Source organism: Polistes dominula, unplaced genomic scaffold (assembly GCF_049000335.1).
Source record: "Polistes dominula isolate Pdom_NZ unplaced genomic scaffold, Pdom_raw_medaka contig_84, whole genome shotgun sequence".
In the NCBI taxonomy this organism is placed as follows: domain Eukaryota; kingdom Metazoa; phylum Arthropoda; class Insecta; order Hymenoptera; family Vespidae; genus Polistes; species Polistes dominula.
In genome coordinates this window covers 373,447-395,074 of record NW_028300944.1, presented here as the reverse complement: position 1 = coordinate 395,074, position 21,628 = coordinate 373,447, and the positions used below count along the sequence as shown (strand labels likewise).

The window sequence follows — 21,628 nt, the reverse complement described above, 5'->3', positions numbered from 1 at the left end:
TGCATAATAATTTACAGGGAATTTTTACAAAGACACGAGTTCATACAAATATATTATGAAGAAATATTTCTGAAGAATAATATAATATTTATGTTTTACAAATATCAACTTATTACATTTACCATTTTACAATTTATGATTTTGATTATTTCTTGACACCAGCAGCTGCATTCTATTCGCATAATAATTCACATGTAATCTCTACAAAGTAGATATATTAATTTTTCATATACAAATACATAATTTATTATATAATGCATTTTTTATTCGCATTGAATATAAATTTATAAAAGGTTAATTAGATGACAGTTAATATTCCCTTTAATATTATTCATATATATTAAGCCTAAATCAAAATAATTTATATTCAATATACGAAACAACAGCTAGAATATAACAATTACCAATTTCAAAACTTTTCCGTCCTTTTTTTCTTCTTTTCTTTTTATTTTATTTTACTTCACTCATTCAGAAATGTACGGTTTTGACCCTTTTTTGCTTTGTGCGCCGGATATATCCGACATCTGCGAGTACAAAAGGGTTAATGTTATTAATATTATTATTATTTACATAGATATATTATTAAGATTGAAATGTTAATAATTTCTAGAAAGACAATTTTTATGTACACACACACGCACACACATATATATATATATATATATATATGTACAATTTAATTGAAATACCATTAAGTATATCATAGGAATAAAAAGATGGATAGTTTGATTGCATATAGAAAATTCGCTTTATTTCATGAGCGATTATGTTAATAATAAGAAACATTATAAATTTTGGAAGTGACTATTGATTAATAAATTGGAATGAATAATAATAGCTGATTAATTTGAAAAAAGATGTACAATTGTAATGAAATATTTGAATTATATGTATATATATGTATATATATACATATACATATAATATTTGTACAACTTACAAATATACAGTATTAATAATATAGTTATTGTAGAAATAGTACATAGATCAACTCCACAAAATATGGCATTTAAAACATGATTCGGTTCGCCGTTATTAAAGTTTATCAATTAACTAATAATTGTTATCACAGCGAATCTTACAAATCATTTAGATATTATTATATGTTTTAATAATTCGATTAAAAAAGGTATTGTTTTTTTCATATCTACTATTATTACTTTGCTCCTTCAATAACTTATGTTATTATTATATTTTGTTGTTGTTGTACAATTAGTAAAATAACACGATTGATTATAACGATAAGTAAAATACATTTTTACTCTTGTTTCTCTATAATATTATATACTATATATATATATATATTTATTTATTTATTTGTTTTAAGTATATATAAAAAAAAAAAAAATAATAATAGAAATTATCATTTCTTTCAAAACGTACCGTTGTAATTGTATTTTTTGTTATTTTTCTGGTAATTATTGCTTTAAAATAAAATGACTTTTTTTATACAAATGTATACACATAATGCGATAAGCATGTAAAACCTTTGTAGAAAGTTTTGATGAGCATTATCGTCTCTAACAATCAGATATGCAAATATTGAAAAATATACAAATTTTTGTTTTTATACGTAGCTCGAAGTTAATTAAATATTATTTTATTTCAATGCAATTGTGCTATGCAATTCTTTCTTTGTAATATGAAATTATTAAATAAATCAATATTTAAAACATTCATACTTATTTATACAATAAATACATAGTCCTAAATAACAAATTAGTCTAAAATATATCTAAGGCTTCAGTATTTGTTGTCATTTCCAATTTTCTGATACAGATGATTATAATAATAATAATAATAATAACAATACGTAATAATGTAATTTTAAACATAAACCTAACAATTTTGTCTAAGTTAATCAGCCATATTGGAATAGATTGTAAAACATTTGATGTTTTATGTTTTAAATATATATATATATATATATATATATATATATATATATATATATCATGATTATATATTAAAAAAATAAAATATATCTTACAATTCTGCATTATACAGAAGTTACAATATGATTCAACATCTGAAGCCATGAGTTACTAGCTACACTTGATTAAATCTTCTACTCCGACGAGAAGAACTTGAAAACAATGGACGTGGTTTATACAAGTCATCGCTTGAATATCGTTGACTGCTTCTGTTTCGACTGTAATTTTTAATTAAACGTCGTGAAATATGATAATAATCATCATTTTCACTATTTGTAAAAAATGCGACAAATATCAAGGTATTACCTTTTTTCTTCTTTCATTATATTAGACGATGGAATTTTTTCGCTAGTTGCTGATACATCACTTTCTGGGCTCAATGGCATTACAAAATTTTCTCCATTTAATAAACTTTGCGATATGCAAGGATTTGCATGAAGTCTTTGCTTTTTCGAAGCAATCATTTTTCTTTTTTTCATAGCATTTAAAGGATTATCATTTGGCATTGATATTTTCAGACCATCATTATTGTTATTTGAATTATGGAGTAGTATGTCTGTTAATGGACTACCTGAATGTTTTCTTTTTGGCATTGGTGGGGCCATTGTTTTTGAACCAGACGATACTACTATCTGACCACCTAGTCCTTCTATTATTTCTTCTAGAGTATTACCTCCAACCATTTCTAATGAATGAAAAAAACTAAGAAATCTATCCGATTTTTTGTTATCAAGTTTGAAATATCTACAATCTTCATAATCATCATTAACTTTTGGTACAAATTCATTCTTGGAAGACTGTGCATTAGCTTGTCCAGGCAATTGTTCATCGAGTTCATTATATTCTGTAATATCTCTGCTAGGAGATGATTTTGCTTGTTCAAACTCCTCATTGTCATTATTTCTATCGTTGCTTATTACACTGTGTTCTACGCTAATATTCGTGTCACTTGTACTTATTTGATTTCTTACTTTATTACTATTTTTAGTAATAGTATTTATTGACTTTATTTTTTCTATACGTTCACTTGCATCAAGAAATGTTTCAGATGTTTCTACTGTATCATTTGTTTTCATTTCTAAACTGTCTTTACTACTACTACTACTACTACTACAATTACTTGAAGCTGAATCATCTTTACAAGTTTTATTCATCGGTAGAGCCTGAGATTCTGCATCATCGTCTTGTTGTTGCAATTTTGTATGACATATTGCTTCATCTAAGGATTGTTTTATACACAATTCCAAAGCAGATAGTTTTGGTATCTTTTTAGGTTGTTTTGGTACCACGTTACCATCTGTATCATGAAGTTCACCTTCTAACAATATCATTGAACGTTGTTCTAATGTTAAATTCATTTGACGATCTGGGTAAGGTTCTTCGTATTCTTCATCTCGTACTTCGATTATTTGAACACGTTCTTCATCAGGAACAGCAGTCAAATCATCTCCTCCACTGTTCTCTAACTTTAAACACAGCTCAGTTTTTTGATCAACTTTCTTCTCTATTTTTTTATCATCTTTCTGCTTTAATTTTTCCATTTGTTTTCTTATTTTCATTAATTTTTTAGCTTCGTGTATGTTCTTTGCAAATTTAGGTTTCTTCAGTTTCATTTCGCTCGATGAATTTAAATCATTTTCATCTAACAATGGTCTTTTTTTTAATGGTAAATTATTCTCGTTTGATTGTGTTTCTGTTAATTGAACATCTTCAAAACTATTGTCAGGATCAAAGGAAGATTCTGTATCGGTGAGATTTATATTATCTTTATTTATGTCATCGTAATTTTCATTTTGCAATTGTAATTTCATTTTATTTATCTCTGTTTCACCTATGCTATCTGATGTTTCGCTGCTTGAGTTACTCATATGACTGGTATCTTTAGTTAATCCAGAAGAACTTGATTTACTAGTAGTAGCATTAGAACTAGAAGTACTAGATTGTGAACTTTTACTATTAGATCCATTAGAACCATCTCTGTCAGTAGAACGACGATCATTTGAATTTTTTCGTAGACTAGAATGGTCATCCTTTGTTTTAGATTTCTTATCGTCTCTCCTTTTCTTATCCTTACTTTGAGCATCACTTTTAGAATCTTTTTTCGTAATATCTACAGATTTGTCTGATGTTTTATTACTTTGTACTTGTGTACGTACATCTTTCTTACAATTTTTATCGCTACTAATTTTAATATCTTTTTTTATTTCCATTTTTTCATCCTTACCACCATTCTTCGACATTTTCTTTAAATCACTTTTTTCTGATTTACTCGAAGATTCCGTTTTCATGACGTTACTTTTATCTTTAATATCCTTCGAACTACGTTCATCACGTTTCGTTTTGTCTTTAGATTCAGATTTTTTATCTTTAATATCTGATATTTTGTCAGACGATCCTTTGTTGACTTTGTTTTCATGACGACTTTTGTCATCGTGACTTTTGGAAGTAGAACTTCTGTGTTCTTTCTTGTAAGATTTCTTATCCTTGCTTGAATCCTTTTTATCTCTCGATTCTTTATTGGATTTAACATTGTCCTTATTTAATTTTTCCTTTTCAGTTAATTCTTTCTTCTCTCTGAGTTCTCGAATTTTTTCTTTATAAAGATCTTTCAAATCTTTTGATTCCTTGTTCGTATTACTTTCTTTTTTATCCATTTCCTTAACCTTATCTTCTTTCATTTTATTGACATTATCTGTAACAGTATCTTTGTTATCTTTCACTTTGTCAACTGTATCCTTTGACTGACTAGGTTTATCCTTAACCTTACCTTTAATATGTTTATCATGTTTGGAACTGCTATGACTACTACTACTACTACTCTGCTTCTTTTTCTCATTATCCTTTTCCTTACATTTTGTCTCCTTCGAACAGATTTTGTCTTTAGATTTAGATTTGGATATTTCACTATCTTTATGTTTATCTTTAGATATTTTACTGTCGTATTTATCTTTTGTACTATTGTCCGTGGCATCGCTCGAATTTTCCTTAGATGGTAAATTGAGTTTAATACTTTTTGTTGTATCTTTTGTATCTTTCAAATCATTCCCACTTTCTTTACATTTTTTCGATTCGACGATATTTTTATTATTTTTATTCTTAAAAGATTCAAATTCTCTAAGAGCACGAAAGTTATCTTTTGCAGTTTTAATTTCACATTTATCTTTAGCGAGTTCTTCTTTAATGCCATCGTGTATTGGTGTTGAAGCATGATTAGATAATCCAAAATCAGTTACTATTGATAATCTTGAATCTGAGGAAACTTTACTAAGTTGTGAATCTTGATTACTGCAATCATAATTATCCTGTGATACCTCGTTGGAGAAATTAGGACTTCTTGATCTATGACTTGTTAATTCAGATATACCAGATAAATGTGAATCATTAGATATATTAGATTCATTTAAATTCATAATATCTATCGGTTCAAAGGTTGGACTATCCTCTTCTTCCTCTTCAACTTTGTCATCTGATTTTCCAGATGTATTTAAATTTACATTACTAACAGCAGTCTTATTAAAATCAATACACTCTTCTCCCAATACCTTTTCTTCCGAAGAAGTATGACCATTCTCCTCGGATACTTGCTCTTTACTTCTTTCCAAATATTTTTCAACGATTTCTAACTTTTGTTCATCGAGTGATTGTTCAGATTTGTCATCTGGTTTAACAACAATATCATCTATTGCATCTACAGATTCAAGTGACACATCTTTCAAACTGTTCTTATCAGATTCTGGTGAAACTGGATCTAAATCTTTAGGTAATAAATCTTTCAATCCACAAGCACTAGATTTTTCTTTCATTTTTGGCCTTTCCAAACCCAAAAACTTATAAACGACGTCCTCTATTTGTGGCATGAATACAGAAAATACTTTTGGATTGACCACTTGATCAACGATACGTTCAACTCCAACATCTAAATATGGTGCTTCGTGTATATGTTTACGCAATGTTTCTCTAACTTGATTTTTATTAAGTTCTGGTTTCCACTGTTGTTTGTCGAGAAATGAATTAACAGATCCCTCAACTCTTGTACGTAGATTTTGATATGCAGGCTATGACAGATAACATGCCATTAATTATTGTTTAACAACATTTAAATGAACATTTACATAAACGTCATTTCAACTACAATAATTAATGAAACATATGTAAATATAAATGATAATAATATTATACCTTTGTATCAACATCAGCTATGCATTCTTTACGAAATTGATCAAAAATACCCTGCGATTTAACTTCACCAACAATACGATCCACAAGATGTGGATCACCTGCCAATAAAGTACTTGACAATCCTAACTCCATGATTAATGTTATTACAGTTGTAACAAATATTCTTCTATTACAATGAAATAGACCAATTTTCCATCAGAATCTATTCGTGAAACTGTGCGCGTCCATATTTGTTTGCAACTATGCAGAAGCAGTACTGCCAACTAATACATTTATTCGCTACCAACTTTATAACACAATTCTCTATTACCCTAACATAATTTTTATATTTTTATTTATTTTTCAAATAATAATAATAGATTTGAAGCATATTGAATGCTTTTTTTTTTTAGAAAAACTATGAAGTTTTATTCGCTCATTTGACTTTTTATGTTTTTATACGTCTCTTACAATTATTCTTAAAATATTATTTTTTAATTATATGTGGTATATATTTTTTTATAATATAAGATCATATCACAAATATACATATACACAATGCATACTTACATATTACATGAGTTTGTAAATATCGAGTTAAATTAAATACTACTTATACCACATTTTTCTATCGTTTCAAGCAACGATTGAAGGTTAGTTTCAAAAAGTTCACACCTTATTGGCATTTCTAATGAATAGAATGGATTCTTGAGTGCATAATCAGCATAAAGTTCATAGACTTTTTTAGTCAATATTTCCATTCCTGACTGCGATGGCTCAGCCACTATCATAAATTTAATTCCAGTTAATGTTTGATAGCAGTACAAACGAAACGTGTCAGCTTCTAGAATTTCAATTCCAGAACATCGAGGTTCTGGACTCAATTGACTGGCTATCGCAAACAGAGGATAAAACATAGATGCTAGAAAAATTTTCTCATTAGTAGTCATCTTTGCACGACTAAACTTTAACGTTATGGGAAAATTTTCCTGTTTATTTAACAGTTCCAACACGTCTCTTCCATCTTCCAATTCGTTACCAATAACAGGACTACCATTTACTGCAGTTAACATATGTCCTACTGTATTAAAAATATTTTACTTATTAAATAAAATATAATATGTCAATAAAATAATGTAATAATAATAATAATAATAATAATAGATAATCATTTACCATTTATACCATCTTTTTGACCAAAAGACACGACTATCTTTTTATTTTCATAATTTAATTTAATATCTAACGGATAATTAAATGTTTTCTCATTTTCTATTTTGGGAATATTATGATCATGGTTAAAAATTAAACCTCCTGATTTAGATACGATATAAACACCGTATATCACCATCTTTTAAACAATTTAAGGTTATGTAATCTCACAGTATAACAGATCAGCTGTTTAGTCAAATTACTAACGTCCTAACCTATCACTGTCACTATTTGAAATTTATTTTTCTACGTTGGCACCATTTGTTTAGTGATTTTTACTCTTTGTTTTTCCCACGGAGGATAAATACCAGGAGTCCGAGCGGTATAGGATTTTTCACATTATTTATGTACACAATTCTAAGCCCAGATCATAGTTCTCTTTTTTTGCCACTGGCTGCGCAAGTATTCAAAACATACCGATACTATTATTATTATTACATGTAATTACGGACTGGTTAATCTGGCTCGTGAATGTAAAAATAAATTAAATTAAATATAAAATATTAATTTATTTTTGTAGAATTATTTTTATTAAAAAATGGAAAAGTGTTGTGCCGTTTATGGTTGCCTTAATGGCCGAAAGGCAAGTGAGAATTTAGGAAAAGTGGCTTTATTCACAGCACCAAAAACACCAAACGTCAAAATAATATTAAAAATTGTATGTTAACAAATAATTGATTATTACATTTGTGTAGTTTTTAAATAATATTAATTCCACGTTTCTTAAAATATTTTTTTTCAGAGCTGTCAATAGCAACAAAACTTCCCGCGTAAGTATTCAAACGAGTACTCTGTGAAAAACAGCGCGCCCTACCGGCAAAATATCTTAATTCGGACTCCTGGTATCTATCCTAGCAAATCAGCTGTTTAATCAAATTACTAACGTCCTAACCTATCACTGTCACTATTTGAAATTTATTTTTCTACGTTGGCACCATTTGTTTAGTGATTTTTACTCTTTGTTTTTCCTATTGTACACAAATGTATCAAAACATGTATTCTTAGTAGACGTTTTCGCAGAAAATGTTTGAAAAACTGTTTAAGAAACCTAATTAAAAGTTTTTCAATTAATTATAATAATCATTAATAATTTCATGTTAATAATTTTATAAGGTACCTAATTACATATTTATATTATTTACTATACAACTTTCTGTTAAATTTAATAATTAAATTGAAAAATAATGTGTGTGTCATACATAATTACATCATTGTATTATTTAAATTTGTGAAATGAAATTAATTAATATGAATTATACTTAATTATGTCATTATGTATATTAAATAATATTGCAGGATCAATATGACACGTAAATGTGCGATATGTAAGGAATCAAATTATAAAAATACTCGTAGTTTTTTCTCAGCTCCAAAGAATCCAGAATTACGTAGAAAATGGCAAGAAGCAATTGATATTGACGATTATTCTGTCAATGATTTTTTTTACGTTTGCAGTAAACATTTTCGTAAACAGGATATCATCACGCATTGGGTCAGCGGATCTCCACCACACGTTATTTCTGTAAGATATCACTTTGCAAACATTGTATTTATTTATAAAAATGAATTTAACTTTAATCATTTTGTATTATTTCAGATAAAATATAAAAAATGTAGATTAAGACCAGGTGCAGTACCTACTAAAAATATTCATCCACAATTGAAAGATAACAAAGTTAATAACATACAAAATCATTTGTATGAATTTTTACAGTTTAAACCTGATAGTTTTCTTACATCTGACAAAGAAGACATTGTAAATACGGTTAATGAATGTACTGAGTTTAAAAATCATAAACATGAAAATGTTGTTAATCAATCAAAACAAATGGAACAATCATCGGAGGATGAATCAAATAAAAACACGTCTATGGATGATTATAAAACACAATTAAGATTATCTTCTAATAGAAATAATAAACATAGAAAGACAATGCTTAGAGATTATAATAATTTAGAATTACAAAATACAGATAATGATATGAGAAAAATGAAACATAAAGAAAATATCAATTACGATCAACTTTCTCAAGTAAAATTAGATAGAAGTGTAAATAATTCTTCGTATGTTTCTCATTGTTCTGAAGAGGATGAAACATCAGCGGAAAGGTGGGACAATTCAAAAGTTAATACCAAAAATTCGATCTTTCCAAAATGTCTAGATAATACTCTAAATAATAGAATTGTATGTATAAAAGAACAATCGTTAAATATTGTCAATAAATATGATGATTCTATGTATGATAATAAAGGAAAAAAGGAATTTTTGTTTGAAGACATATTGGAAATGTGTTTTGAAATTACATTGCCACGTGGTTGGTCGTGCAATGTAGCTTCTAAAGGACATGCTACAACAATTGTATATTTAAATATGGCAATGACGAAAGATGGTATACCTTTTTTGGTTAAACAAGTATTCGTAAAGACTGATATGATGTTACGATGTAGCGTTTTTAATAAAGAAATTGATCCAATAATGTACAATCTTATCAAAGAAAATAAAGATAATAAAGTGCAATGCTTGTTAGACATTGAAGAACTTATAAATAAATTTCATTTAAGAATTATCTGCGAAGGTATGTTTTTTTAATAATATATACAAAATAGTTTTAACAATATATATATATATATATGTATGTATATATTAATCTTATTGTTTATCTCCTCATTTAATTAGGCATAACAGACAATTTTCAAGAAATGAATTCCCTTAAATTAGCCTACAAAGATGGTATACAATGGAGACATGTATTATGCCCTCTCATTCTAAATAATGATTCTAAAAGATGTTCCAAATGCTTCATGTTATCTCATATGATTAAATACAAATTAAGAAAATCTGTATACTGTTAATTTTCTAATTTTAATTTCAAAGAAAAAAGAAAAGTCAAATATGTGAACAAGCATTGCACGAAATGAAAATAAAAGTATACATATATTTTAAACGTTTTTAATAATTCTTTAATATAACTAAATTGAAAAGTATCATATTATTTATTTATTATTTATTAAAATACTAAACATATTAATGTTAAGTATTTTCTAAATTATTCATTTATTTTACCATTCATGTTAAATGGTAAAAGAAAGGAACAAATTATTTTTGTAAATGATAAGATAATGATGATTTCATTTATTTAATTTCAACAATTTTTATATTGGTTGTTCATTTTGGTGTCTGATTTTTGCAAAACAAAATTTATTATTTTTTCTTTTTGCTCCATTCATTTTGAAGTTCTTGTAACATTTGTGGTGTTAGCAAACCTTCTGCCAATAATCGTTCTGTTAATTTACCTTTCCTTATGGGTACAGAGACCTTACGTTTACTACTTTCATTATTTCCTAAAATATAATCAAAATTATCAATACAAGTTACATGTAACAGTTAAATTCGGTATTTTGATATTAAATTATAAATGATTACTTTTCTTTTTTTTCTTATCATTTCTATCAACGAATTTGTAATTAAAATTCTACCTTTATAAAAATTATGTTTACGTGTTTGTACATAAAATTCATCTGGTTCCGATGGTTCTCCACTGTTTCCTCCTGTTCAATCAAAATATATATATATATATAATTCGATATTATATTATATATAATATATCAATATTTATTATAATATGACAAAAATGAACAATTACCATCCATAGAAGTATTAATTAATTCTTTCATATGAAGTACACCTTTTTGGATAAATGAATCTAATTCTTGTTGAACATCTCGTACTATATTAGTATCTGGGAATAAATCTGGGAACCGATAACTGCATACAAATGCATTATTTATAAATTTATATTTAAAATAAATATTTATAAATATCTATGTATATTATAGATACCTTAACCAAAGATATACATCCATAATATCAAACACAGCTTCCAAATGAACAAGATCGAGTATAGTTTTAGGTGTTGAGAATGGCCAACCGATGTGATTGCATAACCAGTTAAAGGTGATTTTATCATTTTTACTGTATTGACGAGCAAACTATAATAAATAACATTGTATTATATTAATCTAATATTTGTACATATAGATTATTTTATCTTAATATATATAAATTACGTGTCACGTTGTTTGTACGCAATGGACTCCTAAACTACTGAACCGATTTGAATAAAATTTTGCACACTGTGTGCAGTTTCATTCAACTTGAAAGATAGGATAGTTTATATCTCAATTTATAATCGCAATTAACTTAAAGACGTGTGTATCGGACTAATTGTGAGTCACAGTAATTTATATAATTCATTTATCTTGAAGAAAATAAGATGATAGTATTACCTTTAGAAACATAGCACATGAAAATGGAAGTTTTCTATTAATTGGTGCACAACAGAATACATATCGTGCACGTAATGGTAAAGGAACATGTTGTATCATATCAGCGAGGAATTTGAAGTCATCAGTATTGCATATAAAGTATAAAGAATCATCAATTGTAGATAGTTTTATAAAAATATCCTAAAATAATAAATATATTATTTCTTCTTGTCTTATTATAACAACAATTAATGTATTATATTAATTTATATTATTACCAGAAGATTAGACAATGTTGTTTCTGGTAAATGATAAGCATATAATTCGATTTGATCAGATGTTGGATGAAGACCAGCTTGAGTAATTGGTTCAGGTTGTTGACTGAGTAAATGTTTCAGCGTTGGAAGATCATGTGCTTTATAAGTTGTAACATAGCCCTAAATAGTAAAATTGCAATAAAAATGTTTTAAATATTAAATGGAAATTATATTACCGTGTTCCATTGTGTTCCATAACGTCCTGCTCTTCCACTAATTTGCAAAGCTGTTGATACTGAAATTGTGTCCATTTCTTTCTCTCCTTTTTCATTCACCGTTGGTTGTATTAAAGAGTAAAAAATAATTCTTCTAATATGTCTGTATATGCATATATATTTACATATATATAGCAAAATATATTGTTTAAACATTTATAATGTAATATATAAAAAACTTACAAATTTAATCCCATTCCAATTGCATTAGTTGCAACTAATACTTTACAAGGATTATTTGGATCATTAAATTTAGCAGCTTGGGCAAGTTTTGTTCCTGGTGGTAAACTACCATATATTACTGCAGTTTCAATTCCTTCTGTTTCTAATTGACGAGTAACAGCAAATATATCATTTTTACTGAAACAAACTATACAGTCACTAGGTCGAATATTTTTCAATGATCCTAGTGGTGAATTTTCTACTACTAATTGTGTTAACCGTTTATATTTACGGATTTCAGGGGTTTCACCTGTTGTCAAACAAATTGATTTTACCTATAAATAATACGGTTACACAATTAACAAATAAATATTAAAAAGAAATAAATAAATTTACAGATAAAATAGATAATTACTAAATCTATTGCAGCTGTTTCACCACATAGATGTATTTCATCAGCAGGAATTCCAAGAAGAGCTCTTGTCCATGCCCATCCTCTGCCAGGATCTCGGAGTAATTGAATTTCATCAATTACTGCAACCTCATCTGCAATAATAAAGAATAATTTTATAAAATATATAATAAAATAATAAATATTATAAAATAATGATTATACATACAAGAATTATTTAAATTAACCATTTCAACTGAACAAGATACATGATCTGCAGGATTGTCTGGACTATGAGCATATCTTCTTTCTTCTCCGGTAACTAAGTCACAAGGAGTTCCCTGATTAAAAATATATTAAAAGAGAAAGAAAGAGACTAAGAGATTTCTTTATATTTTCAAATAATTTGGAAATTTGATATAATCAAGTATACTAACCATCTTATTACATTTATTATATACTTCTGAAACTAATAACTTTAAAGGTCCACAATATACACCACTTTTTGCTCTTATAAATCTTTCTAATGCGTGATAAGTTTTTCCACTGTTAGTTGGACCAGCATGAAATATAATTTTTCTTGTTTTTGCTCTAGCTGCGGGATACCTGTAATTTAATTAAATAAATTAATTTAAATAACATACAAAGTATCTGAGGTTTTTCCAACCCAATGATGTCAGTGTATTCTATGCATATATATTTAGTTTTTAAATAAGCTTACCAATTAGCTGGTGATCTGAGATCACTTATTTTTTTAAGATCATCCAAACATTCTATATGAGGAAACAGTTTTTTGGCAAAACGTAAAAAATAAGGGAAAAGATCTGTTACATTTGCAGCATTTTGAAGAATGTCACTTAAAACGATATGAAGATCAGTCGGTAATGATTGTGATCGAACACAATATTCTCTAAATTCTATGAATGCTTTTTTCTGCAAATAATCTATCAAAGAAAATGTTATTTTATTCAAAAGTACATGTGCATGTTTATAATAATAATAATAATAATATGAAAGATAAATGAATTAGTGAAATAATATACGTACTATCTAATCCATAATCTTGTGCCAAACTTTTAATTTCCTTCATCTCGATGAATTTGTTTAAAATTAATAATAAATTTGTTTTATTTAAATCACCGGTTAATTCACTTCCAATATTAATGTCGTCTGGATTAGACTTGACAGGTACAGGACGAATAAATGAGTTTATATTACTTGTGTCATCGTAATTTTTTGTATCCCTTTTTCCTCTTTTTATATGAACAATACTTGCTGTTGGATTTAATGATCTAAAATAAGAAGTACAAATATATCAATCTTTTTTGACAAGTAACATATAATTAAATAATTTACCTTCTTATAAAAATGGATGCTAAAAAGGAACCTCTTCTTATATATTGTTCACAAATCAAATTCTGTATTGGTAACATTCTAACTAAATCTGCAATTATTAAAATGCTTAGAAATATAATTATATTTAAAAAACAATGATAATATTACAATGTATTTTACTTACATGAATCACGTGTTATTATAGTTGAAATGTAGTATTGTTACAAAATGTTTTTTTAATATCAATATAATGTAATCACTGTTAGGCTCCTTGATTCTAAAAGAATCATATTTTTGTACGAATTAAAAAAAGTAGTTTCACTTGACAATCTTTTTTTAATAAAAATATACAACTTGTCTATGATTTAAACTTGTATTAGAACTTAACCTAACTTTCTTACGCACTTTAAAATACCCGTATAGATTACAGTGAAGCCAGATCGTAAAATATTTTTACCCCTTCCTTCGAGCCTAGCACGCTTCAAACACAACGAAATGTTACGTGTCGGTGTGTCGGGAAACCGAAAGAAGCCGAGAAAAGCCGAAGTTAGCTGCGCGACAGAGGAGAAATAATATTCCCACCACGCGCCGCGGAAAAATACATGGACACAAAACATTTGAGCCGTTCAGTGTATCGCGCAGTTAACCTCGGCTTCCCTCGGCTTCTTTCGGTTTCCCGATACACCGACGCGTAACATTTCGTTGTACGAGACGTGCTGGGCTCGAGGGAAGGGGTAAAAATGTTCTACGATCTGGCTTCCTGATACACTATGGCAGTATATGATCAGCTGTTTTCTAATGTACCGTACGTATTTTTAAACGCAATAAATAAATACAGAAATAAATAAGAAATTCGTGCAAATTATTGTCGCGAGAAATTATTTATATATATATATTACATATTTTGAAATATTATAAAAATGAACAAGGGTTGTTGGAAATTTGACGAAGAAGATAAAGGTAAGTTTATTATATTTAGGTTATGTTTCTTTATATATTTTTAAGAATGAAAAAAATAATTCAAATAAATAAGAAAATAAATGTTTACTTAAAAAAATGTTGAAATTAAAAGTTTTCTTAGATATATAAATTGAAATGTAAATAAACAAAAAATCAATTTAACTTTTACAGCATTGTATATAGATTGGGAAGAAGATACAGAAGAAGACCAATCAACCAAAGAATTTAGTTATTGGGATAGATTACCTGATATACTGTTAGAAGAAATATTTTCATATTTGACAATACGTGAAAGATATTATGCATCTCTTGTATGTCGATCTTGGTATCACGCATTTCAATTGCAAAATGTATGGTCAACATTTACATTAGAAGATACTACATTAACCAGAGGAAAATTTAATTATTATAGTGGTTGGCAATATGTTCTTGATCATATTAGAACGTCAACATGTCTTAACAAAGTTGGAAAAAATTTTCGTACTCTTATATTTGAACCTATGTTAAATTTTTATAATTTATATGAATTTATGAATATGATATCTTGGTATACAGAAAGACAAGGATCAGACAATACTTCTGTAGCAGGTGTAGGCATTAATATTCGAAGACTTAAATTTACATTTCCTTGTAATATGGCAAACAGAGATGATCCTGATCGTATTAGACTTTTTGGTACTGGAGGAAAATTACTTGAAGCATTGAAAAGGCTTATGAGAAATTTGAAGAATCTAAAATGTTTAGAATTAATTGACTTAATGCTTGATAGTAAAGAAGCTTTACATTTAATGGACGATATTTGTGAAAATTGTACTCATACATTATCCAAATTAATATTAATAAATACTACCAGGTATTATTGTCCATTATTACACGTAGGAGTGTTTCTTAATTTGAATGTAAGTTTTTTTATAAAAATAATACTTTTCAATAATTTCAAATTCTATTTCTAATGTGTATATTTCTATTTAAAGATTCTTGTTATAAGTCCACAAAATCTTCATGAAGATGTCATTGAATTACTTGGACATACAAGATTAAAACATCTTCATATTTTACAAAATCGATATAGTCCAAAGGATACGACTGTTAGATTGGTAATATTTAAATAATAATAATTAAATTATAAAAAGAAGTGACACATGTTAATAAAAATATCATTGCAGCCAAAAAGAGCAGCGTGGATCAAAATGAGGACGAACAATCCATATATAAAAGTACATTTTGAAATAGAAAGTGGTAAACCCACTGATGTACTTTTACCAATAGATTTATTAGAACACAGTGCTGTACCATGTCATAGTATAGTTATAGATAATCCAAATACACAGGTTAATATAATATATTTTTTATAAACAAAACAAAAAATGTGTATATATTTAATAATCATATCGAGACATTACAGATTTCACCATCATGGATAATCACGCATGGTTCATTTTTCGATTCAACGATTCGAATTTATGCATTCAAAGGAATAACGAGATATTATTTGCATAAAAATTTTTCTAAAAGATTGGACGAAGCATTAGTGCAATTCTGCAAAATGTGTCCGAATCTACATACTCTGGTAGCATTTTGTGTTTAAGCAAAACATTTTCTTGTCATTTGTGATAGCTTTCTTCTTTAAGCCCTACATTGATTGATGCTAATTAATGCCTTAATTGTGTGAAGATATGTATGAGAATCTTTGCAGTATGACAGATTTTCTTACTGATTTAGAGTGTAAGTTCTCTGTAACACAATTTTCCTATCCCTTTTTAACACTTTTGTAATTCGTTGTAAATATTTTTTCTATTATTATAAATTTGAAACAAGCTTTTTGATTTTTTTTTTTTTTTTTTTTTTTTTGAAAAATTATTCGCTTTTTACTGTGGTTTATAGTTTTATGCTGATAAAATTGATTTCAATATAAAACTAACACAGTGTTATCCTGTATATATTAATAATATCTTTTTTTTTTTGTGTTACCAAATATAATTTAATTTAATGTTTATAAGAAAAATTGATGTTACTTTTCTTTTGTCTTTTTTTTTTTTTTTTTACAGATGATTCATGACAAAATATCAACATCGACGATATTAGAAATAGTTACAACTGCAAAATTTCTTCGTTGTTTGTATGTAAGACGTAATGCAGTTTTAAAAAGATGCGATGGTGATTGGTTAAAAATATCATGCTGGACACCGGAACATTATCAATGGATCAAAATGAATAGTCGTAGTTATGATAATACGGAAAGGGAAGTATCCAAAATATTAGGCTACAGATGGCATATGTTATCTGAAAAAGAATTTAAAAAACAAACAATTAATTTACACATTTAACTATTATTTATATTCGTACGTTATGTGAATGATGATAAAAAAAAAAAAAAGAAAAAAAAGTAGATAGAATCGATAAATGCTAAAGTACAAATACTAATAATTATTCTTTCTATAAAATCAAAAAATGTATTTAATACTTTTCAATTATTTATATATTGGTATAATTCTTTTTGCTTAAGGACTGTTCTCATTTTTCTTTTTTTTGGTATTAAAGCAAAAATACATATATAAAAAAAGTATTTATTATAGAATATTAAGAAAGGACTGCTTTAATTATATATATATATATATATAAATAAAAATAAAATCTAAAATAATAATTTCATGCAATCAAAGATACTACTTTTATTTATCCTTCATTTTTTTCTTTCATGATCATCGTTACAACATATATATATATATATATATATATTACTATTTACAATGAATATAAATAATTCATCATATAACGTTATAATAATTATACACGATTATTTAGACAAATTGAATTATTAACTATTTAAATTAACAATTATGTAAATATTGTAATTCTATTTCTCAGTTCTTCCATTAAAATATTTTAACTGACTGTTGTGTTATTATATAAAGTTGGAAACACATTGCATTTAATGATACAAAACATATGTTTGAAATTTTTACAAATATAAGAACATTTTAAAGTTTAATTTAAAAAATGTCAATCAACTTTTAATGATTTTTTATTTTTTTTATTTTTTACTTACAATTAGAAAAACTTCTAATCACTACTAATATATATATATATCTGAAATTTTATGAATATAGATTTGTTGTTGTATATACACAATACTAATAATTATACAAGATAATCAATTTTCTAATTTTTTTTTCTTTCTTTTAAGAAACGTCTTTATAATTTGCACAATGTTCTAATTTTTTTTTCTGTGAACAATTTAAAATTTCATAATTTGTATAATTTGACATGACAAACCTTCATATATATATATATGTATATAGTGAAGGAAGAAAAACATTAAATATAGTAAATAAAAAAACAAAATCGTACTTAATTAAATGAAAGAAATTTTAGAAATAGAACAAATTAAATATGTGGAAGTTACGGTGCCATGGCTGCAGATCGTTTGTCTCTAGTTTTATTGCGTAGAATGGTACGCGCCTTGAAAGCAGCAGCATTCATCAAAGTCTGAAAAGAATAATAACGTTTAATTTCAATAAAAATCAATTATATTATAATTGTAATAATATTTGTCAAAGTTTTACACTTACTCTTTCTAATTTGGTTGTTTTTTGAGATGGTATAGGCAACACTTTATTACCCAGATCGAAAATTTCACGCAATAATTGATTTTCAGCAAGATGGATGTTTATACCAGGACCAAGTAATCGACAACAAGCATTGTATTGAGTACGAGTACACCAGCCTTCTAAATATAACGTTTCTTGTCCAAATCTAACATGCATTTCTGGAACGATATCTTCCTGAAAAAAATAGACAAATATTTCAATGAAGTATAATATAACTTTTTCATTTAATATTTTATCGATAAACGTTAACAACAAAATGTTTACTTCAATATAACGTAATATATCACGGAAATTAGCCCTTTGTTGTTTACGATCTTTCTTTGCTCTATATTTATTAGAATCCGTGGCTAATTCCTTGAGTTCATCGATAAGACTGTCTGCCCATTTTTGTTCATAATCGTAAGAATATTCACGACCAAGTTCAAATATAACAGCAAGAGCTTCACCTGCAGATAACCTTACGTCGAGATGAGGTGATGTCAATAATTCACGTAGTCTATTGAGAGAGCTATAATTTTTTTTTTTTAAGTAAATTCATTTATTATTAAAACAGATTAGATAAAATATATATATATGTATGTATATTTTGTTCATACTAACGGCATGTAAGTATTGCTTTTATTGCTAGCAAGAAGATTATGAATATCAGCTGGATTCATGACAGTTAAGAGAAGAGTCCATGATGAAATTGCAGCAGCATGAAGTGCTGCAACATCTGCAGAAACTGTTGCTATTGTACCATTTCCTTTTAAATATGAGCCAGAAAATATGCCGGATAATAACTGGACAATATCAAGTGTATCAGCTGAATCATTACCAGATAAAAATTGATTCATGCTTAATGCCCAACAACACTAAAAAAAAAAAAAAACATACGACAATATAGTGACATAATTAAAATAAACATTAATAATTAAATACAATGATAAAACTTGAATATTGCATAATAATAAAAATGATATTGTTTTACTTCAGAACGTGCAATTGTAGATGCAGCAGTATCATTGGCAACAAAAGTTAAGGTAGATTTCAAATCTCTACAAATAGTTTCAGCACTTTCAAAAATTCCAAGTTGAACGCAAAGTAAAGTACTCAATCTAGCTGCTGTCAATTGTTCTTCGGATCTACCCTTTTTCAAGCTTCGTTCGATAGAATCTGAAATGGTCATTTTTCTATCCTCTATAAAATCTGGAACATATTTAATAGCGAAGATCTTTTCGATTCCTTTGAAACATATTATTCTGCCTTTAGCACTACGTTGTGTTAAACCATCGATGGCTTCCTTTAATTTTTCCTCAAACGTTTCTTGTTGCGCAATTTCATCAACCTCATTGTCGTTTACATCCTCTGGCATGCTGCGATTATCTGATTGACCACTAGAGACACTGCACGCATCATTGTTGATCGAATCCTCATCAGATGCTACTACTTCAACCTTTTTTCCACCGTGCCCTTTAATTAAACAAATTCATTTATATTATTAATAATAATGAATGAATCAACATTCTAAAAAAACAACATGTTTATAAATCTGTTCGTTTAGTAACAGATTGCAATTGTTAAATCATTTTTATAGCTAATATGTGAAAGTGAATGGTACATTGTGTAATATGTGAAACCAGAACAGCTGTTACAGTTGATCACACATGACATTATAAATTTAAACGTCATTTCATTTTTTTATATATATATCTATTAATACTTTCAATATCCAAAACAATGAAATAAAATACATTTTCCATTAATGTTGCACAAGTTTGCGAAATCTTAGAAAGATAACCATATTAACAAAAATATCTTAATAATTATAATAATATCATTGAAATGAAATAAATATACAAAAATAAGAAAGATTAATTAATTAATTAATTAAAAGAAAAGAAAATATAATATTAGTGTACTTTTATATATTAATTAATTATTATTACGTTATATATAAATATATAAGAAATAAGATAAGATATATATATTTATTATATATTATGGTAATAATAAAATAATAAATTATTTTGATAAAATAACCATGATAGATCGATAAAGATGGTAGAAGGTACATTTAATGGTTCCTTTTAAAACCATGTGGAAAAAGCATGGAAGTCACATGGGAATTGTCGAAGGAAAGTAATCATATGGTTATCGATACTAATACTTTATAAATAGATAAATATTATTTTAATCAAGTTTTGAACGTTTTTTGACGTATTAAGTAGGGTAATACGTAGTAAAAAAATAAAATAGATTCTAATCGAGCATGTACGTTGGTATTGTGACGTAAGAAGAAGTAAATAAGTTCTTTACCAAGGATGAATCATTCGAGAAGAAGAAGAAGAAGAACGATTAATCGATAATTGTAAGATGTTCGTAGTATCACGTGTCAAATCGTAATTCATTCAATCATACAATATTTTAATAATTTAATTAAATTGATCTTTTAATGATAAAATATATTTTGAATGAAATTATAACGTTATTAAGTAAATGAACAATAATTATTTTATTGTTCTTCTTACCGGATGATTTTCCTTTTCTCCCTCCTTTGCCTGGCATCGTTCTCCACTTTTCTTCCTTCACAATTTATACTAAAAAATATACTTGATCAAGAGGGTAAATGTCTGATACTATTTATTTTCTTTCGTATACTGAATCCACTGTACGAATTTTTAATAAGAATTTGACAAAAACTCATTAACATGTTGCGGACTGTTTAAAACATACACGAGAACAGCCTTCGACGGGCTTTCTCAAGTGCACTGTCTTCACGAATAACCGAACATACCCGAAGCTTATCGAAGCCTTCTCGGTACGCGCATGCGCACCCGATGCATTTTTCTTTTCGTATCATAATTAAATGTATATTGTCCGGGTGTTGTTATCGCAATGGAAATTACGGCGCAATATCATCATTGCATTATTATTTATACTTTTGATTTTATATTGTTTCATGTAGAGAAAATAATTACATTAATTAAAATAACAAGTAAGGTATATATTTTTTTTTATTTAAACGAATATATAAAATTTTTATTTAATTTACATTACATCATCATTTAACCTTGATAATAAAGAT

The 21,628-nt window shown here is 27.0% G+C and overlaps 6 protein-coding genes across 11 annotated transcripts; 2 read left to right on the top strand and 4 right to left on the bottom strand.

Moving 5' to 3' along the window:
* Positions 1 to 66: 66 nt before the first annotated feature.
* On the bottom strand, positions 67 to 6,253 carry LOC107071536 (Biorientation Defective 1). 4 transcript variants are annotated; one of them, XR_016176336.1, is made up of 5 exons: positions 6,114 to 6,253; positions 2,241 to 5,989; positions 1,991 to 2,152; positions 405 to 524; positions 67 to 201 (listed from the first exon to the last, which is right to left on the bottom strand). XR_016176336.1 is itself a non-coding variant. In XM_015330608.2 (4 exons), exons 1-4 carry the CDS (start codon positions 6,243 to 6,245, stop codon positions 2,050 to 2,052), a joined length of 3,909 nt encoding a protein of 1,302 aa, XP_015186094.2. In that variant the 5' UTR covers positions 6,246 to 6,253; the 3' UTR covers positions 725 to 2,049. The 4 variants fall into 4 exon arrangements, 2 of the variants coding, with proteins under 2 accessions (XP_015186094.2, XP_015186093.2); XR_001476467.2 differs by having other exon boundaries at positions 67 to 524; XM_015330608.2 differs by lacking the exons at positions 67 to 201; positions 405 to 524 and having other exon boundaries at positions 725 to 2,152; positions 2,241 to 4,626; positions 4,702 to 5,989.
* A 312-nt stretch (positions 6,254 to 6,565) lies between these two features.
* Positions 6,566 to 7,590, bottom strand: Trs23 (trafficking protein particle complex subunit 4-like protein Trs23). The gene is made up of 2 exons (XM_015330612.2): positions 7,269 to 7,590; positions 6,566 to 7,173 (listed from the first exon to the last, which is right to left on the bottom strand). The coding sequence occupies exons 1-2, from the start codon at positions 7,441 to 7,443 to the stop codon at positions 6,695 to 6,697; spliced, it is 654 nt and encodes a 217-aa protein (XP_015186098.1). The 5' UTR covers positions 7,444 to 7,590; the 3' UTR covers positions 6,566 to 6,694.
* A 593-nt stretch (positions 7,591 to 8,183) lies between these two features.
* On the top strand, positions 8,184 to 10,501 carry LOC107071538 (uncharacterized). Its single transcript, XM_015330611.2, has 4 exons — positions 8,184 to 8,417; positions 8,601 to 8,826; positions 8,902 to 9,880; positions 9,982 to 10,501. Exons 2-4 carry the CDS (start codon positions 8,608 to 8,610, stop codon positions 10,155 to 10,157), a joined length of 1,374 nt encoding a protein of 457 aa, XP_015186097.2. The 5' UTR covers positions 8,184 to 8,417; positions 8,601 to 8,607; the 3' UTR covers positions 10,158 to 10,501.
* Suv3 (Suv3 RNA helicase) lies at positions 10,423 to 14,454 on the bottom strand. Its single transcript, XM_015330609.2, has 15 exons — positions 14,175 to 14,454; positions 14,012 to 14,099; positions 13,703 to 13,947; positions 13,377 to 13,599; positions 13,093 to 13,261; positions 12,885 to 12,996; positions 12,680 to 12,810; positions 12,286 to 12,599; positions 12,064 to 12,205; positions 11,849 to 12,007; positions 11,592 to 11,771; positions 11,146 to 11,294; positions 10,949 to 11,070; positions 10,782 to 10,853; positions 10,423 to 10,646 (listed from the first exon to the last, which is right to left on the bottom strand). Exons 2-15 carry the CDS (start codon positions 14,086 to 14,088, stop codon positions 10,507 to 10,509), a joined length of 2,235 nt encoding a protein of 744 aa, XP_015186095.1. The 5' UTR covers positions 14,089 to 14,099; positions 14,175 to 14,454; the 3' UTR covers positions 10,423 to 10,506.
* A 277-nt stretch (positions 14,455 to 14,731) lies between these two features.
* LOC107071541 (uncharacterized) lies at positions 14,732 to 17,584 on the top strand. 2 transcript variants are annotated; one of them, XM_015330613.2, is made up of 6 exons: positions 14,734 to 14,950; positions 15,122 to 15,849; positions 15,925 to 16,047; positions 16,117 to 16,281; positions 16,356 to 16,520; positions 16,999 to 17,584. In XM_015330613.2, the coding sequence occupies exons 1-6, from the start codon at positions 14,911 to 14,913 to the stop codon at positions 17,275 to 17,277; spliced, it is 1,500 nt and encodes a 499-aa protein (XP_015186099.1). In that variant the 5' UTR covers positions 14,734 to 14,910; the 3' UTR covers positions 17,278 to 17,584. The 2 variants fall into 2 exon arrangements, with proteins under 2 accessions (XP_089027880.1, XP_015186099.1); XM_089171754.1 differs by lacking the exon at positions 16,356 to 16,520 and having other exon boundaries at positions 14,732 to 14,950.
* LOC107071542 (interferon-related developmental regulator 2) lies at positions 16,770 to 21,298 on the bottom strand. 2 transcript variants are annotated; one of them, XR_016176337.1, is made up of 7 exons: positions 21,072 to 21,298; positions 19,532 to 20,013; positions 19,162 to 19,415; positions 18,826 to 19,069; positions 18,523 to 18,735; positions 18,302 to 18,439; positions 16,770 to 17,233 (listed from the first exon to the last, which is right to left on the bottom strand). XR_016176337.1 is itself a non-coding variant. In XM_089171757.1 (6 exons), the coding sequence occupies exons 1-6, from the start codon at positions 21,106 to 21,108 to the stop codon at positions 18,353 to 18,355; spliced, it is 1,317 nt and encodes a 438-aa protein (XP_089027883.1). In that variant the 5' UTR covers positions 21,109 to 21,298; the 3' UTR covers positions 18,267 to 18,352. The 2 variants fall into 2 exon arrangements, 1 of the variants encoding a protein (XP_089027883.1); XM_089171757.1 differs by lacking the exon at positions 16,770 to 17,233 and having other exon boundaries at positions 18,267 to 18,439.
* Between the last annotated feature and the right edge of the window lie 330 nt (positions 21,299 to 21,628).